Genomic DNA, 24,726 nt, shown 5'->3' with positions numbered 1-24,726 from the left:
CACAACTGCAAAGAAGCGGTGGTCACATATGAACTCTGCCTTTCAATTCAAAGTATATGAGGCCAACAGAAACAGTCAAGCGCTGTACTTGCTGTTTCTATTAGGGTGAGATTTTGGTTATGTCATAAGTGGCGGGGGCCCAAACTGATATTTTACACCAGGGCCCATAAGGCTTTAGTTATGTCATTGTCTCAGTGAGTTTCCCTTTCTTTTACACAATAATATGCTACTGACAATTTTTATATTCTCATCCGCACATTATTCCATCTTGTGTAGGATGTGTTTGTGGTGCATGTGGTCCGCATGTGGTTCCATTGTATGCATTTTTGCTGGGGATTGCCGTTAGCAGCGGATCACATGCAGAGTGATTGCTCCCCCGGATATAAACACTCTGTACAGATGTCACCCAGTTCAGCAGACCCCTGCTCAGTAGTGTGATGCTGTGAGACTGGTATGTGCTCAGGAAGCAGAAATACTTCTACAGCACACTGTGGTTTGAGAAAACAGTAAAAAGGCATTTCTCAATGGTCTTTTCTGTTAATTCCATTTTCAGTACAACTCATAGATCTTTAGGGAAAAAAATAACAAGATGCCAAGCCGCACATCAAAGGGTTCAAGAACAGGAATTATCAAAGAGTATGCGTTACATACTTTGTGCCAAACTTATCAAACATCATACATTGTTTGTTCAAAGCAGTAAATGGTTTGAGCAGCTCTCACCTGCCAAGGATTCCAATGTTGAAGCACAGAACAGCTCCTTCACCCGAACTGGGAGCAAGTACAGCAATATGTGAAAAAGAAAGTTTTGTCCAGCTTGTCTTGATGGTAATCCAAAGGCTCTTTATTCAATATTCAATGTAAAAACATCCAGGTACAGAAATGCAAAGTCTACGCGTTTCGGGCAGAAAGCAATTTTAGCCCTTACTCATGACTAAGGGCTAAAATTGCTTTCTGCCCGAAACGCGTAGACTTTGCATTTCTGTACCTGGATGTTTTTACATTGAATATTGAATAAAGAGCCTTTGGATTACCATCAAGACAAGCTGGACAAAACTTTCTTTTAACATACATTGTTTGTAAAATTTTGCACATCTTTAAATCTAACATTTTGTTCTACAATTGCCAATCCAATTATTTATGCCCCTACGGGGGCGAGTTTGTGACTTTTTTAAAAAGTCATCATGATAATTCTGGAGTGAAACTAACTGGTGTGAGTGGTATAATAATGAAAAAAGTTGCAAAATTTTTTGAGCAAATAGTCCGGAAATAAGTAAAAAAAAGCCTTATTTTTGTAACTTTTTGCACTAGAGTGCAGAGCATAATATAAACTTTGGGAAGAAATAATCTCTTTTAGCCTCTTCCCCAAGACCTTCCTAGGCATGCAATCCAATGTTTGGCAAATAACAAGTTACTGATCGCTTCTTATTGATGCTTCCTATGCTTATAGACACTACGCTAGCAGACACACTCTAATTCTCTTCTAGGTCTGTTGAACTTTGCTAGTAGTTGGGCCCAACCACAGACTTCCTTCTTTACAGACTTCCTTCTTTCGCCCACCTTAAATGCCCCATTAGATAGATAAGATAAGATGCCTTTATTGTCACTGTACAATACAATGTAATACAATGTACAATACAATGAAATGTTGTTTGGAGCAATCCTAGATGCCATGGACAGAGGAACAAGAACTGACATTTAAACTAAAGCATTACACTAGAAAAAAACAAAATATTGCACTAGAAAGCATTACTATTCACAGTTCACAGCATATATATAGCAAGAGCAAAGTAGCAAGTGCCTATGAGTATATATACACACTGATTCAGATACCACTGCAGACAAGAGGTCATCATGGGTTCATGAATGCATCATTCACTTTCAGTCTGTGGTATATATATATATATATATATATATATATATATTTCTTGAATCTATAACAGTGATGGTTTTAATCTCTGTGTACATCATGTGAACATTGCAGCCAGGTGAGGACTGGGGACTTAAAGTGATCCTAGAAAATAAAAACTAAAAGTGCAGTTGGGTCCAAATTGACAGAAGGTGAGGCCGACACAAGTAGGTGAGGTCAGCAAGGCCATAGAACAGTACAAAAATACCTCACCAGCAGAACCTAAAACCACAGTGCCGCACAAAATACTGCCCCGGCAGAAACAAATAGCAGCACAAAATGCATCTCCAGAAGCATTCTTCTGTCCTCCTCCAATAGCCTCTAAATAAAGTATAGAGGGGGCGATGAGGAGGTGAGATGGTACAGCACCGACCCAGGCTTACCTTTAGCATGCTGCCTGGTCTTACAGTGCTGCCAGGCAGAATACACTACTACATGCCTAGTACATCCAGTGATGTCTTCTCTGATCGTAGACATTCTCATCTTCTCCATTCAGTCCAGACCACAAAGTTGACTGCTTTCAGCCATATCTTGTCTCTGCAGATTTTCCCACACAGATATCTTAGGTTCCTCACCATTATCCTCCCCACCTCCTCAACATAAATCCCCTATCCTGTTGCTCCAACAGTGCTATCCTGGCGTAGACTTAATAAATTAGGTGCATCTCATGCCAGCACAGGTAGATCCAGACTGGTGTATGAGTATGCCAGTCTTGATAAATGTCCCTCATTGTATTCTCCCCTAGAAATAATGCTGTGTAAGGCAAGGATGTAAAGTTTAGAGTATTCCACCATGGATGTTGTATAAGGTTATGGTACATCCCTCAAAGGGATTGTTGAAAAATGTAAGATTGCTGGGGTGTCCACTACTAGAATGATCATTAGAATAGGTGGGTCTCAGCACTAGGACCTCCACCTATCACTACGTCGACATGTCACTGTGATAGGTATCCTCCAAAACTCTTTGAGAGGGATGAAACAACTGAGCACACACTGGAATAGTTTAAAATTATTTGCAAAGGAAATTTTAATCATAAATGATTATCATTATAGAATGATGTACATTATTTATTACATAAGTAGATATAATAGGCTGTAGAATCACCCCCTTGCATGTTATAGGCAAAGGCAGAATGTGTTTAGTATTAAGAGTTTATATCTTTTGTGCGTGGAGCATTTTTTGGGGGGAGGGGATAAATGGAGCCTGGAGCATTTTTTTTACTAGGTCAGTTTTGTGCTATAGGGCAAGATACTTACTGACACACAAGCCGTCTGTTTGCTGTTTCTTTGTATAAACTATTGTATTCTATTTCCAGTCAATCATGAAATCAGGTGATGGCAGCTGAATCTGACACTGCCACACAGGCCACCCTGCCAGTCTGAGGCCCACTTACCCTAATGTAAAAGGGTTTTCCCATCAGCGACTTTTATGGAATAAAAGTCCAATAGTTGTGGGTCCCACCAAGCATGCGCTGCCACCTCATATTTGTCGCTATGGGTCTCCCGAAAAAATATCTGAGTGCTCTCGCTTGACTATTTTCAGAAGTGCAATAGTAGCCAATGGAGAGGACTCCGCACCAGGGAGGTGTGCTCTCCAATTATGGTGGGGTCCCTTTCTTGAGATAGAAATGGGTCCCAGGGGTGGGTGTCAGGATAAGGTGACTACCGTCACACACAAACAGGGATAGTGCAGCCTTAAAACTTTCCGGACACACTATCCCTACCTCCTTGCGAGGTCACCCTAGCCAGTGACTCCACAACTGGCCAGCAGCCGCTATGCTGAAATCCGTATGAGGGCAACACACAAACTGGGAACAACAAATAGATTAACCCTAAGAGAATAATCGTATGGGTCAAAGGGTCAAATGCCAGTCTGACAGTGAGGTACAAAAACACCAGAGGCAAATGAGGAAATCAACACGCCAGTAGAGTTGAGCGAACACCTGGATGTTCGGGTTCGAGAAGTTCGGCCGAACTTCCCGGAAATGTTGGGGTTCGGGATCCGAACACGATCCAAACTTCGTCCCGAACCCCATTGAAGTCAATGGGGACCCGAACTTTTCAGCACTAAAAAGGCTGTAAAACAGCCCAGGAAAGAGCTAGAGGGCTGCAAAAGGCAGCAACATGTAGGTAAATCCCCTGCAAACAAATGTGGATAGGGAAATGAATAAAAATAAAAATAAAATAAATAAAAATTAACCAATATCAATTGGAGAGAGGTCCCATAGCAGAGAATCTGGCTTCACGTCACCCACCACTGTAACAGTCCATTGTCAGATATTTAGTCCCAGGCACCCAGGCAGAGGAGAGAGGTCCCTTAACAGAGAATCTGGCTTCATGTCAGCAGAGAATCAGTCTGCATGTCATAGCAGAGAATCAGGCTTCACGTCAGCCACCACTGCAACAGTCCATTGTCATATATTTAGGCCCAGCACCCAGGCAGAGGAGAGAGGTCCCGTAACAGACAATCTGGCTTCATGTCAGCAGAGAATTAGTCTGCATGTCATAGCAGAGAATGAGGCTTCACGTCAGCCACCACTGGAACAGTCCATTGTCATATATTTAGGCCCAGGCACCCAGGTAGAGGAGAGAGGTCCCGTAACAGAGAATCTGGCTTCATGTCAGCAGAGAATCGGTCTGCATATCATAGCAGAGAATCAGGCTTCACGTCAGCCACCACTGTAACAGTCCATTGTCATATATTTAGGCCCAGGCACCCAGGCAGAGGAGAGAGGTCCCGTAACAGAGAATCTGGCTTCATGTCAGCAGAGAATCAGTCTGCATGTCATAGCAGAGAATCAGGCTTCATGTCAGCCACCACTGTAACAGTCCATTGTCATATATTTAGGCCCAGGCACCCAGGCAGAGGAGAGAGGTCCCTTAACAGAGAATCTGGCTTCATGTCAGCAGAGAATCAGTCTGCATGTCATAGCAGAGAATCAGGCTTCACATCAGCCACCACTAACAGTTCATTGTCATATATTTAGGCCCAGGCACCCAGGTAGAGGAGAGAGGTCCTGTAATAGAGAATCTGGCTTCATGTCAGCAGAGAATCAGTCTGCATGTCATAGCAGAGAATCAGGCTTCACGTCAGCCACCACTGTAACAGTCCATTGTCATATATTTAGGCCCAGGCACCCAGGCAGAGGAGAGAGGTCCCGTAACAGAGAATCTGGCATCATGTCAGCAGAGAATCGGTCTGCATGTCATAGCAGAGAATCAGGCTTCACGTCACCCAACATTGGAACAGTCCATTGTCATATATTTAGGCCCCGGCACCCAGACAGAGGAGATGTTCATTCAACTTTGGGTTGCCCCGCAATATAATGGTAAAATGAAAATAAAAAGAGGATTGAATGAGGAAGTGCCCTGGAGTACAATAATATATGGTTAAGGGGAGGTAGTTAATGTCTAATCTGCACAAGGGATGGACAGGTCCTGTGGGATCCATGCCTGGTTCTATTTTATGAACGTCAGCTTGTCCACATTGGCTGTAGACAGGCGGCTCCGTTTGTCTGTAATGACGCCTCCTGCCGTGCTGAATACACGTTCAGACAAAACGCTGGCCGCCGGGCAGACCAGCACCTCCAAGGCATAAAAGGCTAGCTCTGGCCACGTGGACAATTTAGAGACCCAGAAGTTAAATGGGGCCGAACCATCAGTCAGTACGTGGAGGGGTGTGCAAACGTACTGTTCCACCATGTTAGTGAAATGTTGCCTCCTGCTAACACGTTGCGTATCAGGTGGTGGTGCAGTTAGCTGTGGCGTGTTGACAAAACTTTTCCACATCTCTGCCATGCTAACCCTGCCCTCAGAGGAGCTGGCCGTGACACAGCTGCCTTGGCGACCTCTTGCTCCTCCTCTGCCTTGCCATTGGGCTTCCACTTGTTCCCCTGTGACATTTGGGAATGCTCTCAGTAGCGCGTCTACCAACGTGCGCTTGTACTTGCGCATCTTCCTATCACGCTCCAGTGCAGGAGGTAAGGTGGGCACATTGTCTTTGTAGTGTGGATCCAGCAGGGTGGCAACCCAGTAGTCCGCACACGTTAAAATGTGGGCAACTCTGCTGTCGTTGCGCAGGCACTGCAGCATGTAGTCGCTCATGTGTGCCAGGCTGCCCAGAGGTAAGGACAAGCTGTCCTCTGTGGGAGGCGTATCGTCATCGTCCTGCCTTTCCCCCCAGCCACGCACCAGTGATGGGCCCGAGCTGCGTTGGGTGCCACCCCACTGTGACCATGCTTCATCTTCATCCTCATCCTCCTCCACCTCCTCCTCATCCTCGTCCTCCAGTAGTGGGCCCTGGCTGGCCACATTTGTACCTGGCCTCTGCTGTTGCAAAAAACCTCCCTCTGAGTCACTTCGAAGAGACTGGCCTGAAAGTGCTAAAAATTACCCCTCTTCCTCCTCCTACTCCTCCTGGGCCACCTCCTCTTCCATCATCGCCCTAAGTGTTTTCTCAAGGAGACATAGAAGTGGTATTGTAACGCTGATAACGGCGTCATCGCCACTGGCCATGTTGGTGGAGTACTCGACAGGGGACACAGGTCTCGCATGGAGGCCCAGTCATTGGTGGTGAAGTGGTGCTGTTCCGCAGTGCGACTGACCTGTGCGTGCTGCAGCTGAAACTCCACTATGGCCTGCTGCTGCTCGCACAGTCTGTCCAGCATGTGCAAGGTGGAGTTCCACCTGGTGGGCACGTCGCATATGAGGCGGTGAGCGGGAAGGCCGAAGTTACGCTGTAGCGCAGACAGGCGAGCAGCGGCAGGATGTGAACGCCGGAAGCGCGAACAGACGGCCCGCACTTTATGCAGCAGCTCTGACATGTTGGGGTAGTTGTGAATGAACTTCTGCACCACCAAATTCAGCACATGCGCCAAGCAAGGGATGTGCGTCAAACCGGCTAGTCCCAGAGCTGCAACGAGATTTCACCCATTATCGCACACCACCAGGCCGGGCTTGAGGCTCACCGGCAGCAACCACTCGTCGGTCTGTTGTTCTATACCCCGCCACAACTCCTGTGCGGTGTGGGGCCTGTCCCCCAAACATATGAGTTTCAGAATGGCCTGCTGACGATTACCCCGGGCTGTGGTAAAGTTGGTGGTGAAGGTGTGTGGCTGACTGGATGAGCAGGTAGAAGAAGAGGAGGAGGAGGTGGCAACAGGAGGCAAAGAATGTTGCCCTGCGATCCTTGGCGGCGGAAGGACGTGCGCCAAACAGCTCTCCGCCTGGGGCCCAGCTGCCACTACATTTACCCAGTGTGCAGTTAGGGAGATATAGCGTCTCTGGCCGTGCTTACTGGTCCACGTATCTGTGGTTAGGTGGACCTTGCTACAGATGGCGTTGCGCAGTGCACACTTGATTTTATCGGATACTTGGTTGTGCAGGGAAGGCACGGCTCTCTTGGAGAAGTAGTGCCGGCTGGGAACATCCTACTGTGGGACAGCAAGCGACATGAGCTGTTTGAAGCTGTCTGTGTCCACCAGTCTAAATGACAGCATTTCATAGGCCAGTAGTTTAGAAATGCTGGCATTCAGGGCCAGGGATCGAGGGTGGCTAGGTGGGAATTTACGCTTTCTCTCAAATGTTTGTGAGATGGAGAGCTGAACGCTGCCGTGTGACATGGTTGAGATGCTTGGTGACGGAGGTGGTGGTGTTGGTGGTACATCCCCTGTTAGCTGGGCGGCAGGTGCCAACGTTCCTCCAGAGGCGGAGGAAGAGGCCGAGGCGGCAGCAGCAGAAGAGGCCGAGGCGGCAGCAGCCGAAGTGGTAGCAGGGGGAGCCTGAGTGACTTCCTTGTTTTTAAGGTGTTTACTCCACTGCAGTTCATGCTTTGCATGCAGGTGCCTGGTCATGCAGGTTGTGCTAACGTTCAGAACGTTAATGCCTCGCTTCAGGCTCTGATGGCACAGGGTGCAAACCACTCGGGTCTTGTCGTCAGCACATTGTTTGAAGAAGTGCCATGCCAGGGAACTCCTTAAAGCTGCCTTTGGGGTGCTCGGTCCCAGATGGCGGCGGTCAGTAGCAGGCGGAGTCTCTTGGCGGCGGGTGTTCTGCTTTTGCCCACTGCTCCCTCTTTTGCTACGCTGTTGGCTCGGTCTCACCACTGCCTCTTCCTCCGAACTGTGAAAGTCAGTGGCACGACCTTCATTCCATGTGGGGTCTAGGACCTCATTGTCCCCTGCATCGTCTTCCACCCAGTCTTGATCCCTGACCTCCTGTTCAGTCTGCACACTGCAGAAAGACGCAGCAGTTGGCACCTGTGTTTCGTCATCATCAGAGACATGCTGAGGTGGTATTCCCATGTCCTCATCATCAGGAAACATAAGTGGTTGTGCGTCAGTGCATTCTATGTCTTCCACCGCTGGGGAAGGGCTAGGTGGATGCCCTTGGGAAACCCTGCCAGCGGAGTCTTCAAACAGCATAAGAGACTGCTGCATAACTTGCGGCTCAGACAGTTTCCCTGGTATGCATGGGGGTGATGTGACAGACTGATGGGCTTGGTTTTCAGGCGCCATCTGTGCGCTTTCTGCAGAAGACTGGGTGGGAGATAATGTGAACGTGCTGGATCCACTGTCGGCCACCCAATTGACTAATGCCTGTACCTGCTCAGGCCTTAGCATCCTTAGAACGGCATTGGGCCCCACCAAATATCGCTGTAAATTATGGCGGCTACTGGGACCTGAGTTAGTTGGTACACTAGGACGTGTGGCTGTGGCAGAACGGCCACGTCCTCTCCCAGCACCAGAGGGTCCACTAACACCACCACGACCATGTCTGCGTCCTTTACTAGATGTTTTCCTCATTGTTATCGTTCACCACAACAACAAAAATATTATTTGGCCCAATGTATTGAATTCAAATTCAGGCCTTTTTTTAAAGACGCCTAACACTATCTGGCTATCTATTTAGGTACCGTATTACACTAATACAGGCACAGCAGTAACCACAGATTTAGCTGACTATAAATTTGAGGCCTATTATTTAGGCGCTGGGTGACAGGTATACGTTTACAGACAGAATTAGACTGGGATATGCACAGTAGCATGTGTGTGAAGTTATTGAGAATGACCCTATCTGCACCTTGAATCTAATATACCCTTTTAGGGATAAATTTAAAGTAGGCCTGATACAGCAGAAACCACTAATTTAGAGAATTGCTAAATTGGGAATTGTATTTTAACCCAGAACAAAAACTGTGCTTTGACGGACACTAAATAATTTGCCCAGCCACAGCAATAACCACAGATTTAGCTGACTACAAATTGGAGGCCTATTATTTAGGCGCTTGGTGACAGGTATACGTTTACAGACAGAATTAGACTGGGATATGCACAGTAGCGTGTGTGTGAAGTTATTGAGAATGACCCTATCAGCACTTTGAATCTAATATTCCCTTTTAGGGATAAATTTAAAGTAGGCCTGATACAGCAGAAACCACTAATTTAGAGAATTGCTAAATTGGGAATTGTATTTCAACCCAGAACAAAAACTGTGCTTTGACGGACACTAAATAACTCACCCAGCCACAGCAATAACCACAGATTTAGCAGACTACAAATTTGAGGCCTATTATTTAGGCGCTGGGTGACAGGTATACGTTTACGGACAGAATTAGACTGGGATATGGCCAAAAAATAACCACACTATGGATGGTTAAATGCACTTGGTGTGACAGCTTGACCAACCACACTATTGAGGGTTAAATGCACTTGGTGACAGGCTCAGCTTGCCCCTGATGTCGTATATGGCCAAAAAATAACCAGACTATTGATGGTTAAATGCACTTGGTGTGACAGCTTGACCCTGATGTAGGATTTAGCCAAAAAACAACCGCACTATTGAGGGTTAAATGCACTTGGTGACAGGCTCAGCTTGCCCCTGATGTAGTATATGGCCAAAAAATAACCAGACTATTGATGGTTAAATGCACTTGGTGTGACAGCTTGACCCTGATGTAGGATTTAGCCAAAAAACAACCACACTACTGAGGGTTAAATGCACTTGTTGGCAGCTTGTGCTGGCGCACCATAAGACACAAAATGGCCACCGATCACCCCAGAAAAAAGTGACTGAAAAACGCTCTGGGCAGCCTAAAAACAGTGAGCAATTCAATAGCAGCAGTTCAATCATCCACAGCTGCAGATCGATCTCTGAATGAAGTCTTTTGGAGGAGTTAATCACTGCCTAATCTCGCCCTAACATCGCAGCTGCAACCTCTCCCTACACTGATCAGAGCAGAGTGACGTGCGGCGCTACGTGACTCCAGCTTAAATAGAGGCTGGGTCACATGCTGCACTGGCCAATCAAAGCCATGCCAATAGTAGGCATGGCTGTGACGGCCTCTTGGGGCAAGTAGTATGACGCTTGTTGATTGGCTGCTTTGCAGCCTTTCAAAAAGCGCCAAGAAAGCACCGAACCCAAACCCAAACTTTTACGAAAATGTTCGGGTCCGTGTCACGGACACCCCAAAATTCGGTACGAACCCGAACTATACAGTTCGGGTTCGCTCATCCCTACACGCCAGTCAAAAGTCAAAAACCAGGAGATCAAATTCAATACCAAATCACCAGAAGCTAAAAAGCTAGAGGAGTCGTCAATTACAGCTGGGGAAAAGCAGGGGGAGACAGAGGACTAGAAATTCACTGGCAGGGGCCGGCCTTTTATACTGAGCAGGGAACAGCCAACGCTGGGTGGAGCTTCCTGGCGCTCTGGAGCCCCGGAGCACCTCATGATTGGCCCGGAGCTCCCATGTCAAAGCAGGCCACTCAGCTGATTGGGGTCTCTCCTTGTGACAGCAGCAGCCCGGGGAACCCTAAGGCCTCTTTTACATAGGCGTCAAGGATTTGGGCCGGATAAGATGCAGGTGCGTGACGGAAAAATGTGTGATTTTTCTGCGTGAGTGCAAAACATTTTAATATGTTTTGCACGCTCGTGATAAAAATCTGCATGTTTGGCTTAGGTGTTGTGTAGATTGTATTATTTTCCCTTATCACATGGTTATAGGGGAAAATAATAGCATTCTTAATACAGAATGCATAGTACAATAGGGCTGGAGGGGTTAAAACAATAATTATTAACTCACCTTATCCACTTGTTCGTGCAGCCCGGCTTCTCTTCTTTCTTCTTTCTTCTTTCTTCTTTCTTCAGGACCTGGCTAAAGGACCTTTGATGACATCACTGCGCTCATCACATGGTCCATCACATGATCCATCACCATGCGCCCGTGTGAAAGAGGCCTAACAGTGGGACCCACAGCTATTGGACATTTATGGAGTATCCTATCGATATTCCATAAATGTCTCTGGTGTGGAAAATCCTGTTAAGGAAATTATCCAGGTTTTCTCAAAGTGGATATAAAATTCATAAGATGTTTTTAATTTTTCTCTGTATACGTGATATAATGTGGTGACATTTGGAAAAGAACAAGCATAATCTAAAAACCTATAGAAGCGAACTGTGTGTGTTAAGATAAGATAAGGTTTGTACGTACTACTAACCAAAATATGCATCTCTTGCTAAAAAACCTAAACTCATTAGTTAACAAATTTTTTGTAAAAGTGAAACTGGTAAAATATTAACCAATCAATAGATGGATTCAAAAGCCATTATTGAAATGTCTGTAAACCAATCATGTTTTACTTTGAGGGGTTACACCCTGTGAACTGTGTATAAATAAAGGGTCCAGGACACTTTCATGTTGGGTTCCTGACAAGGTTTTGAACTATACTCAGACTTCTGTCATTTTCCTTCGTCGACGTCATTCACCTGAACACGAGGCAACGATCATCACATGGCTGACCCTTGGCCTGCCACAACAATCCCTTTAACAGTACTGTTCCACGTTAGTCTGCCCACTATTCATGATGGAAAGCCTTGCTAGTACTTTCCCTCACTAAACTCTCCTCTCTCCAATATATCCTGGATGCAGCAGTGAAGCTCATCTTTTTACCCAACCACTACCTCGATGTCTCTGGCCTGTGCCAGTCACTGGTTACCGATGCAGTGTAGAATATAATTTATACTTTATACTTACAGTATCACTTTAGCACACAAAGCTCTCCAACACTGCTGTACCTCCTTACATCTCCTCCCTCTTCTTTGTCTGCCAAACTGTCCGTAGCTTTTGTTCTACCAATGATCTTAGATTTCTATGGAAAAAAATGGAACGCAGCTTACCTCCTCGTGACAAGCAGTGATGGCCAGTTCGCCGTGTTCGCCCGCGAACACATGCGGGCTGCTATCTTAACTCACAAGTCCGGCGATGCACAGGTAACCCCTTACCTGTGCCTGTGCGGAGAGCCGGTCTGAAACAAATGCGGTCACCAGGAGCAGGCAGTTCCGAGAACAGCCGCCGGGGGCCTTCATCGGGCTATTCTCGGAACTGCCAGCTTCCGGTAACCGCATTTGTTTCAGACCGGCTCGCGGCACAGGTAAGGGCTTACCTGTGCATCGCCGGACTTGTGAGTTAAGATGGCAGCCCGCATGTGTTCGCGGGCGAACACGGCGAACTGGCCATCACTGCCGGCAAGCCCCCCAAGTAAATCATGTGTTGCATGGAAAAGACCTCCAGGCTGGCTCCAAAGTGAATGTGAATAGATTTTCTTCCAGCAATCACTTGTAGCAAAAAGTAAAACCAATGAACCGTTATTAGAAAAATGCTTTTAACTTGTATTTTTCTAATAATAGTAAAAAGATACTGGGCACTCTCTGACTAATGGAACCTAATAGTTTAATTAAAATACAACATATACACTTCAATAAATTAAGATGAGCATAATAATACATACAATTACAGTAAAAATAGATTCCTCAACCTATTGGTACCAATTTGGGTCTATTTGATTAAGATGAAATGGCCTCTGGGTATCCAGGGTATGAAAAGTCCTTGAAAAAAATGTCCTTTGGGAAGAAAAACTTTATAAAAAGATCTCAGCAGAAACAAGTTGTTTCAATCGGATAGTGGTGCAGTGGTTATATAGAGCGGCGTCCCGCTATTACTCACTGTTTCGATGCAGCACTGAGCTCCGCTGCTGTGTTAGTCCTTTAGTTTTCAGGGATTTCTCCGGCGGTCCGCGGTTCCCTGGCTGTCTTTCCGGCGCCGCTCCGTAGGTAAAAGAGCCGGCGCTTGGATAATTTTGCAGCCTCCTTTTCTCGCGCTGAGCTCGCTGTACAAATGAGCGTGTTCAGCTCTTGCAGTCCGTTCTCAGAGAGTGCTCGTCGGGTCTGTTGTTGAGACAGAAAAGGTTCCAATGCCAGCGGTATTTTAGTGCATGGCGTCCAAGTGTAACGGGGGTCCTGGCACCAAACGCGTTTCGGGGTCTATTGTTACCCCTTCCTCAGTGGTCCACTGAGGAAGGGGTAACAATAGACCCCGAAACGCGTTTGGTGCCAGGACCCCCGTTACACTTGGACGCCATGCACTAAAATACCTCTGGCATTGGAACCCAGTATCTTCACCCTGTTCTAAAAATGAGCCACAGCCTGTACTAGGCTTCCAGGCTCATTGTTAGTATATCCCAGTTCAGGCCACTAGGTGGCAGCACTAAACTGTGATATAGTGATCTCTATAGAGAATAATGGAGCAATTTCCATTATTCTCTATAAGTTGCAATCTGATGAAAAGTAATTAAAAAAAGTTAAAAAAGTTTTGAAAATATTTTTTTTTAAATTTCAACTCCCCTTTCCCCAAAAATGAACAAAAAAATCATAAAATTATGGGAATCGTCGCATGCGAAAAACACCCATGCTATTAAAATATAAAAAAATAGCCCTTATGGTGAAGGATGTCACAGAAAAAATAAAAAAAAGGCTGATTTGCTGTTTTTTCATCACTTTATGAATAAAAAGTGATCAAGTCATACACACCCCAAAAAAGTATTGTAAAAAAAGACAGATTTCCCTCAAATGAGCCTCCACACATCTGTCGACATAACTATAAAAAAAAGTTATGGGGGTCACCGGGGAGCAGGGGTTCTGTTAGGGTTGCCACCTTTCTCAGCAAAAAATAATAGTCACACAAATTAGAAAGGTTGGTGTGTCTATTTAGCCTCTATTTTTGCTGGGATTCAAACTCACAGCCTTCTACATTAAAGTCAAGAACCCTAACCACTGGGCTATAGAGCTTCATGTTAACCTGCTGCACATATATTATGGCTAAAAACCTCAGTAGTAGTTTCCCACATAATATGCATTCATATACACTCACCTAAAGAATTATTAGGAACACCATACTAATACGGTGTTGGACCCCCTTTTCCCTTTAGAACTGCTCAGGTAGCCCATGGCATTTAAACGATAGCCAATTGGCACTAAGGGGCCTAAAGTGTGCCCAGAAAACATCCCCCCCACCATTACACCACCACCACCAGCCTGCACAGTGGTAACAAGGCATGATGGAAACATGTTCTCATTCTGTTTACACCAAATTCGGACTCTACTATTTAAATGTAACAACAGAAATCGAGACTCATCAGACCAGGCAACATTTTTCCAGTCTTCAACAGTCCAATTTTGGGGAGCTCGTGCAAATTGTAGCCTCTTTTTCCTATTTGTAGTGGAGATGAGTGGTACCCGGTGGAGTCTTCTGCTGTTGTAGCCCATCCGCCTCAAGGTTGTGCATATTGTAGCTTCACAAATGCTTTGCTGCATACCTCGGTTGTAACGAGTGGTTATTTTAGTCAACGTTGCTCTTCTATCAGCTTGAATCAGTCGGCCCATTCTCCTCTGACCTCTAGCATCAACAAGGCATTTTCGCCCACAGGACGGCCGCATACTGGATGTTTTTCCCTTTTCACACCATTCTTTGTAAACCCTAGAAATGGTTGTGCATGAAAATCCCAGTAACTGAGCAGATTGTGAAATACTCAGACCGGCCCGTCTGGCACCAACAACCATGCCACGCTCAAAATTGCTTAAATCACCTTTCTTTCCCATTCTGACTTTCAGTTTGGAGTTCAGGAGATTGTCTTGACCAGGACCACAACCCTACATGCATTGAAGCAACTGCCATGTGATTGGTTGACTAGATAATCGCATTAATGAGAAATAGAACAGGTGTTCCTAATAATTCTTTAGGTGAGTGTATATCAGAAGTATAATTTTTTATTATATATATACATATATATATATATATATATATATATATATATATATATTAGTAATAACACATTTATTTATTTTGTGCCATACATTTTTTTACAATTACAAAAAAATATATAAAATTATACTTTATACTTATACTGCTGTATGGTATAACTAATACATGAGAAACTACTATGAGGTTTTTCTAGCACAGTTTAGCATTTAGCTTCATAGCTCAGTATTTAAGGTTCTTGCCTCTAATGTAGAAGGTTATGAGTTAAAATCCTGGCAAAAACATTTCAGAAATAGAGGCTAAATTAGACTTAAATACACTGGGTGTCCCCAAGCGTACTGATAATGCTTGGGGATACCCCCTTCATGTTTATAGCACTGACTCCATATATGGACATAGCCATATATGGAGTCAGAGCAGGGAGTCCTGACTGTTCAGTAACACTGGGGGATTCCCTGTACAGCAATCTTCAGCATAGACCTTAATGAGGGCCTAGGTTTGCTGGGTGCTGACGCCTGCCCTTCATAGACCCCTCCTTAGTGCATATCCACATGTCCCCTCCTTTATAGTTTGGCTTTTTTTTCCTCCAGTGTTTCTATGTTCTGTCCAAATGCCCATCCATTGATGGCAAGGTGCCCATCCTTATTTGTGGTGAAAATAGACAATGGTCACTATAGCAGCAATATTAGTGCCAGGAATAGCATACGGTAGGTGCTCCATGTTACTAATATTTATTGTACAGTATCTCTAATATTCAATGTAACTCTATATTTATTGTACAAAAAAAGGAACATACACATCAGCAATGTGTGATTTAATATGTTCCATCGCAGCAGTTTTTTCCATACATTTTTATGACCACTTACAGTATCACCAGGGACTCAACACTCAGTATACCCTAAACACTTACGGAGGCAATTTATTAAGATCGTGTTTTAGATGCCATTCTTAATAACACTGTGCGCTGGTGGTGGATCCTCCGAAGTTATGAAGAGGTGACGGCCTCTTCGGCGTGTCCACCACCACTCTAAATCAACGCCAGATTCCTTGCTGGCTTAAATTTAGAGCATTTTCTACGCCTAAAACAGGCATAGAAAATGATAGATGAGACGTGTTTGGCGGCCTATCCCCTTCCCCGCGCACGCCACACCCCACACCCCACACCCATTTTTAGACCTGAGTGAGTAGGAAAAAGTCACAGAATGTTGTGCAAATTACCTTGCCATATATCTGAAAGAAAATGCCCCTCCTAAAGTGTACGTAAACTGTCAGTTTGACTATATTAAAACATATTGTACATGTGATGAAAACATGCCTCGACATGCTCAGCTCTGCCAATAGCCTGCACACCACATCAGCAGAGGCTATTACCAGAGCTCACATGGCACATTGCTTCTGCTACCTGTTCTCGCTCTGCTAAAGCCTGGCATAGCCCATCTATGCCACGCTTTGGTACAGGCAGGAGGGGCGATATAGCCCCTTTCCTGTACAGCGCTCAGTGTGGTCATAGAGGAATCCGTACTCCTGTACACAGCAGTTTGGTGGGGTACAGATTGTAAAGTGATATAGGCAGCTGGACTTCAGGTGTCCATTTCGCTAGGAAACGTTTTTAAAAAATTATAAAAGTGTATTAGAAATATGTTTTTTATCACATGTACAAGATGTTTGAATAAATAAACAGAAATTGAAAGTTTAGGTAGTCTTTAATACTGAATGCCAAATGTACCTTATTATCTGTACTTATTTGTTGCTGACTAAGGCTACTGTCACACTTGCGTTTTGGGTGGATCCGTCATGGATCTGTAAAAACTGATCGGTTACAATACAATAATAGGACCGCATGCATCTGTCATGAACGGATCCGTTTGTATGATCTCTAACATAGCCGCTTTGGACCGCTTGTGAGAACCCATGACGGATCTCACAAACGGAAAGCCAAAACGCGAGTGTGAAAGTAGCCTAAACTGTGTTCAGCATTGAAGCCTCACTACATGGGGCGACTGACCAGGCAATTATTGGGAATGAACCATTCCCGGACAAGCCTTGCCACTAATTATTTTACTTTTTTAATGAGTTGAGGGTGATGTTCTCAGGATAGTTAATATATAATTGGTAGGGGTCGGACTCCTAGCACCACCACTGATCAGCCATAGGAAGGGACCATGTAGCTTCAGCAAGCGCTGCAGCGCGCTGTGACGGCATGTCCATCGGTCACATGACCTTTGTGCGGCAAGTTTAGTACTTGCATTGTTAATTCTGGTATTGAGATCCAGCAGAATCTCAATACCGGAATTAAATGGATCAGTTTTGATTTTGCACATCAGGATGCGTCCGTTCCGTTAGGATACGGTTAAGTGAAATCAAAACTGAAAAAAATAAACTGATCCGTCACTAAATACGTGAGTCACGTTTTTTCCCCTTTGTATGACCGGTCACAAAATGGAATGCCACCAGAATGGAAGACATCCTGAAGGGATCTCTTTCCATTCAGAATGCATGAGGACTAAACAATACCGGAAAACAACGCAAGTGTGAAAGTAAGCTTAGCCTCATACAGCTGCAATAACATTCACTTCCACTATACCATGTACAGCACTGTGATAGGTGTACAATGCATAGGCCACAGTGTTTATCCAAGAGCTACGACCCCTTCAAACATCTGATCATTGGGTATGCTGGGGCTCGGCCCCCTACGAGAAGCATTCGGTTACTCAGAATAATACAACCACTTATCAAAGATCCTTTACTTTGAATAAACCTGGGATATTTCAAATTGTACATTATTTTTTTTTTCTTTATAAATGAATACAAATTTTTATTCGGAACATTTTTGACAGACATTGAAACATAGGGAGGGGTTGACAGCTGTGGTGCTTAATGGGGTACTGGATAGGGGACCTGGTGTCTCCAGCAAAACATGTCCCATTACTGTTATCTCGAATAACGCTTTTAGTTTTACTTAGTAGTTGTAGCATTTTATTTGCAGACAATTTATACGTAGATGGTAAGTGCAGTGCAGTAGACAAAGACCAGGTTTATTTGCAGACATGGGATTGTTTTCTTTAGGAAAAAAAATGTAAAGTTGGGACCGTCTCTAGAATACGCACATCTGTCAAAGTATCCGCTAGTATTTTACTGTATATATATGAAAATGATGTCCGGTTACGGCTGGCTTTCCTTTTTTGTGGTATTTGTACCAGAATTGGGTTTTATCATCGTGTCTGGGAATATGACCCTTACGTCTATAGATAGTTGACGCTGACTGTGATTGTTTTGGGAAAGCTCATTATGTGTAGCCTTTGTCAGCAATGTTCTTATTGATTTCCAATGCTCCGATCATATTACCGTAGTGTTTGATGTCCAAGAGCTTAGACAATGTAAACATGTAAAGCTTTTTTTGCACTTTATTTATGGCTGCGCAGTAAAATATGAGCATTTGCAGCTTGGATTACATAACTGGCTGTTTGTACAGATCTATGTGGAATAAAATCCATGTGGAAATGGGGCCGTGCCGCAGATTTAATAAATTGTGCCGATTCTCCAATGAAGCCATTGGACTTCGGTGAAGTTAATCTGCGTGGGATCTGCATTTCATTCCATGGCAGAAATCTGAGTTTCAGCTTTTATCCTCATACTATACTGTTGAGTAGATTTACCCAGTACAGATTTTGGCCATACCCTTAGAGATCTGGCTACTGGATCAGATCAGTTTGGGCAAATACTGAAATGGTCCCTGTACTGTCCACAGACTTTATGTAAATAAGCATAAATAGTACATATTAATATACTGATCTTTGTAATATATCAAAGAAAAATGCTCCTACCTCTCCCCTCCTAAACTAGCATTCTATGCTGCCCGCCTTGAAAGACGAGATGGACTGTCAGTTCTTTGAAGAATTGGATTACATGCTGCCTGTAGAAGTCTAAAGAGAGGGGAAGGCAGAATGAGCTGCTACAAAGAGATGCAAGCATTTATGCCTGATAATATATATTACACAGTTTCTTATATTCACATTTATAGCTAGGTTCACATCTTTGGTAAAGGTTCTGTCACAGATTATAGCAAAAAAGAAGGAATAATACCACTGGTATTTTGTTCCGCAGAATGATGGAAACCATGATGGCCCATATTATAGTCAATGGGCCTATTAGGTACTGTTCATGTCTATGATATCCCGTATCTGGCGTTTCTATTTATTTTCATTTTTCTGCTTTTATACTGGAACAGAAAAATGGATAATGCGCTGCATATATAAACCTAGGCTATTAATTTATGCAACATTTGTTGAAAATATAGTGACCATTTAAAGGGGTTGTCAATGATTTTGATATTACATAGTTACATAGGATCTGTACTCAGGATAGATCATGAGTATTTGATTGGTGGGGAACCAACTCCTGACACTTCTCCCTATCGGCTGTTCTGGTGAGCACTACGGATTCTTCATAGACCAGTGACGTCACGTACCTCTGTCTGCGTTGCAATACCAAGCACAGCCAGTATACAATGTACGGCGCTGTGATGAGACCACATCGCTTACCAAAGCGCCATGTCTCTTCAAACAGCTGATCGACAGGGAGACAGTTATCATACCCCTGCTGATCTGATATTGATTACCTATCCTGAGGCTAGGTCATCAATAACTAAATCTCGGGCAACCTCTTCAGGGCTCCAGATGGCGACCAAAATGGTCGCCAATGCGACTAAGAATTTACAAATGGCGACAAGACTTTTTAGTCTTGTCGCCATTTGCGAGTAGACCCTCCGCGGCAGCTCTGCAGTAGAACAGCGGCGGGCACAGGAGCTGATAGTTCTCTGCCCCGCCGCCGCCGATGTTCTCCTCAGTCTCAGTCAGCTCGGTCACTGCACACAACAGCAGAGCCGCTGGCAGCAGGGAGGGGAGGGGCTGGGAGGAGCGTAATCTGATCCTAGAGTGGAAGCTGCTTCTGCCAGCCCCTCCCCTCCCCGCCCACCAACCAATCAGAGCTGAGGCAAGACAAGGCAAACACTTGCAGCTCTGAGTCACTGACAAGTACAGGGAGAAAGAATCGAATGAGTCACAGGTGAAAAGAACTAAAGATCCGACTTGTGACTCATTCGATTCATTCTTAGACTCCCTGTACAGTGTGCCCCCCCCCCCAACACCCCAGTAAAAAGAAACATTGGTGGCACAGTGTGCCCCCCCCCAACACCCCAGTATAAGAAACATTAGTGGCACAGTGTGCCCCCCAACACCCCAGTATAAGAAACATTAGTGGCACAGTGTGCCCCCCCAACACCCCAGTATAAGAAACATTGGTGGCACAGTGTGCCCCCCCCCCCCCCCCACAGTATAAGAAACATTGGTGGGAAAATTAACTCACCTCCTCCAGTTGATCGCGTAGCTGTCGGTCTCCTGTTCTGTCTTCAGGACCTGTGGTGATGTCACTGAGCTCATCACATGGTCCATTACCATGGTGATGAATCATGTGATGTATCATGTGATGAGCACAGTGATGTCACCACAGGTCCTTTGACAGGTCCTGAAGAAAGAACAGGAGATGATCAATTGGAGGAGGTGAGTTAATTTTTATTTTTTAACCCTCATTGGCACTCCCCACTGCGCCACCAATGTTCATTATATTGAGGGGGGGCACACTGCGCCACCAATGTTTATTATACTGGGGTGTTGGGGGGGGGGTGCACACTGCGCCACCAATGTTTATTATATTGAGGGGGGGGCACACTGCGCAACCAATGTTTATTATACTGGGGTGTTGGGGGGGTAATGTTTATTATATTGAGGGGGGCACACTGCGCCACCAATGTTTACTATACTAGGGTGTTGGGGGGTGCGCACTGCGCCACCAATGTTTATTATATTGAGGGGGGCACACTGCGCCACCAATGTTTATTATATTAGGAAGGCACACTGCGCCACCAATGTTTATCATACTGGGGTGTTGGGGGGCGCACTGCGCCACCAATGTTTATTATATTGACCTTCTACTCTGCATTCTGTATTAAAGAATGCTATTATTTTCCCTTATAACCATGTTATAAGGGAAAATAATACAGTGAATAGACTGTCACCTAGCAACCATGAGTGAAAATCGCACCGCATCCGTGCTTGCTTGCGGATGCTTGCGATTTTCACACAGCCCCATTCACTTCTATGGGGCCTGCGTTGCGTGAAAAACGCACAACATAGAGCATGCTGCGATTTTCACGCAACGCACAGGTGATGTGTGAAAATCACCCCTCATGTGCACAGCCCCATAGAAGTGAATGGGTCCGGATTTAGTGCGGGTGCATTCCGGTATTTTGAATGCCAGATCCGGCACTAATACATTCCTATGGGGAAAAATGCTGGATCCGGCGTTCAGGCAAATCTTCAGATTTTTTTCGCCTGAGATAAAACCGTAGCATGCTGCAGTTTTATCTTTTGCCTGATCAGTCAAAATGACTGAACTGAAGACATCCTGATGCATCCTGAACGGATTACTCTCTATTCAGAATGCATGGGGATATGCCTGATCAGTTCTTTTCCGGTATTGAGCCCCTGTGACGGACCTCTATGCCGGAAAAGAAAAACACTAGTGTGAAAGTAGCCTAAAATATTAAGTTTAAATCCCCCCTTTCCCAATTTTACATATAAAATATATAAACAATAAATAAATAAACATATTACATAGCGCTGTCCAAACTATTAAATTATTAAAAAATGTCTCCTATGCGGTGAGCATTCGCCATTTTTTTGTCACCTTGTCACCCCAAAAAATAGGATAGGACTGTTCTATTATGGGCCGAATGTTTCATAAAATGCGAAATGCACGCAGCTTTTTTTTGTGTCGTTTTTTTTGCGCGGTATTGAGTATCGCAATACTTTTTTATGGTGACGAAAGCGAATCAAAATTTTGGCATCAAAACAACCCTATGCCGATCTGATCGGGGTAGCGTTGTCACGATACCAAAATTTTGATTCGGTTTCGATTTGGCGACTAAAAATTTGATTTGGCTCCTACATTTTTCAGTTCAGGAGCCAATGGCTACTAGGTATTTTTTTTAGTCTGGAGCACTGCTCTTTTCAGCAAACCCCTTGGTGACTTTAAATTGCATTACTGCTTTATACAGTATACACATAAATCTGAGGTTCTTATGGCACAGCGGCTTGGGTCCGCCCTCAGTGCGCTTAACTGCTCATTTGCATATGGAGTAAAAGCACTTTTGTATCATTACATTCAGCTGAGCTAGCCCTACAAGGCATTGTGCCTGGCTTAACATGGAATTTCCCCGGAAGTAGTTAACCCACATCCTTCTACATACAGTCCTGGCAGGACTGGGAGGAAAGCTATGATCCTCGGAGTGGGCACTTGCAGGTATAATGAAGGCTGTCAGCTGCCCACCATCGATCAACATTAATCAATAGTAGCAGCCTTCTGACAATATTGTGTCACATTTCTCTCTCCTCTCACCTTATTACTCCTCTGCCTCTCCCCTCTGCCAATCCCTTCACTGGCTCCCCATTGCCCAACGAATCCACTTCAAAGTACTGACAAATACATACAAGGCCATCCATAACCTGTCCCCTCCCTACATCTCTGAGCTACTTTCCCGATACACCCCCACACACACTCTCCGATCCTCACAAGACCTCCTTCTCTCCTCTCCTCTTATCGCCTCTTCCCACAATCAACTCCAAGATTTCTCCCGTGCATCCCCCATACTCTGGAACTCGCTACCCCAACATATCAGACTCTCACCTACAGTGGAATCCTTCAAAAGAAACCTGAAATCCCACCTCTTCAGACAAGCCTACAACCAATGACCCTGCTGCCTCTATACCGCCATGACCAACTCAACCCGCACCTACTGTGTCCTTCTCCCATACCATGTAGATTGTAAGCCCTCACGGGCAGGACCCTCTCTCCTTCTGTACCAGTTTGTAACTCATCTTGTTTATGATTAGTACAATTGTCTGTTATGTATGTGCACCGCTTATCATATGTACAGCGCTATGGAATGAATGGCGCTTAAATAATAAATAATAATAATAATAATAATTTGTATTTGCAGAAACGTCTGACAAATGTTTAACAGGTTTCAGCTTTTTCTTTTTGGAAATCATTGTAAAAGGGGCATTCTAGTTGCAGAAAGTTATCCCCTATCCCAGAGGTAGGACTCCCACCGATCACGAGAACATGGGCTCAGTGCCCCATGGAGCCCCCCACAATGGATGGAACTGCTGGTCGTAAATGCACGCCGCCACTCCATCCATTTCTATGGGAGCTCCGGAGATAGCTGAGTACAGCGCTTGGCATCTCCGGAACTCCCTTAGTAATGAATGGACCGGCGGTGCTCATTTCTGACCTGCAGCTCCATCCATTTCAGGGCTTCTCCACGGGGTGCGAGGCCCCCATTATTTTGATCAGTAGAGATCCCAGCGGATTGTCGCGCTGCCCCACACATACACTGATGAACAAAACTACTCCAGCCATGGAGAGGCAAAGAGTAAATGCTACTAAAAAATAATGGCTGTCGAAAACACTCCAAATTAGACCAAAAAGGTGCAAACAACAATGATAAATGACCCACAGTGTTGCCCCCATTTGTTTAATTAGGGCATGATACCGGACCGTAGCAAGGCCACATCGCAACCGCTTCATGACTGCGCTGTGAGGTCGTGCTCTCCAGAGCAATTTTCAAAATAAGCTATCTGGACTTCGGGGGAATCAATATGAGTAGGGTGCAACCGTTACCGCCAGCAATGCTCAGGATTTATTCACTGAAATGTTTCCGACCGTTCCTTTCTTCTGAATGGAGCCTCCGGAAATCCATGCACATCCATAATCGTGTATGTAACGTATGTTCCGCATATGCACCTACTTTTGCCAGGGTATTTTTGAATTCCCAAAATCAGTTTATGAGAGAATTGCTCATCATCCAATTCCCGTTTTATATTCATTCAGAGCTTTAAGGCAACTGTAAAATGTAACATTTGGTATTCACAGTTGCTTTATATGAAATCAGACCATTTCCTGCATTTTCCTTTTGGAAATGCATTATCCGAACACATGATTTTAATAGACGAAGCGTGGAAATGCAAGTCTTTTCTCTGGAAATGAGAAAACAGGAAACCTCGGTCTTCTCTCCATTCCAGAATTAGTTGGAGCCTGCTTCATGCCCTGATGTCTGTGCAAGTGTTCAGTTACAGTGGATGAAGTCTTTTCCTTTAGCTGCATCCAAGCTATTTAGTTGTGATCAGATGATCCGGGCAGCAGGAACTGATTGGAGAGCCTGCTGGCTGCAGCTGCAGTGTAGGCTGCTTCCAGGGACAAGGAGCCACTGTTAGACAAACGTAGCATCAACATAGAAGTTATTTTGTGGGCTTCAGGATGCAGATATGGGCTGTGCTGCCAGCATTGTTCTGCTCCAAGCCTTTCGGTCTGTGGTACAGAGGAGCTGTCCTCACATTTGCACCAGACGACAAGAAGATCTGTCACATGAAATTGTGCTACAGGATGATGTGGATGAAATAAGCAGACCGAGAACTCTGATCATAATGGTAGAGTATGCCTTTGCAAACTGTGACACTGGCGGCAGGATTATTTCTCTAGATACAGCTGTGCACGGGGGGCTTAATCCCTGCTGATTTTTGGATGATTTGTATAGATGTCGTACATTGCTAGGCTTATAGTAAAGCTGTCTACACCTTACGTAACACAACTACCCTTCGGTGGTGCATGAT

The 24,726-nt window shown here is 44.9% G+C and overlaps 1 protein-coding gene across 4 annotated transcripts in view; it reads left to right on the top strand.

The window, feature by feature from the left end:
• Positions 1-24,726, top strand: part of DOCK10 (dedicator of cytokinesis 10) — a 362,682-nt gene that overhangs the window by 53,204 nt on the left and 284,752 nt on the right. For 2 of the 4 annotated variants that reach the window (XM_044290308.1, XM_044290304.1), the window contains exon 1: positions 24,317-24,543. The exons of the other annotated variants lie outside the window; for them this stretch is intronic. In XM_044290308.1, coding sequence (XP_044146243.1) covers positions 24,382-24,543 — 162 coding nt within the window. In that variant the 5' untranslated portion in view covers positions 24,317-24,381. Of the gene's footprint in view, positions 1-24,316; positions 24,544-24,726 lie in introns of those variants that run through there. 4 annotated transcript variants of the gene reach the window in all.

Source organism: Bufo gargarizans, chromosome 4, assembly GCF_014858855.1.
Source record: "Bufo gargarizans isolate SCDJY-AF-19 chromosome 4, ASM1485885v1, whole genome shotgun sequence".
In the NCBI taxonomy this organism is placed as follows: domain Eukaryota; kingdom Metazoa; phylum Chordata; class Amphibia; order Anura; family Bufonidae; genus Bufo; species Bufo gargarizans.
Note: the sequence above shows the minus strand (reverse complement) of the source record. Positions and strands in the feature narration are given on the sequence as shown.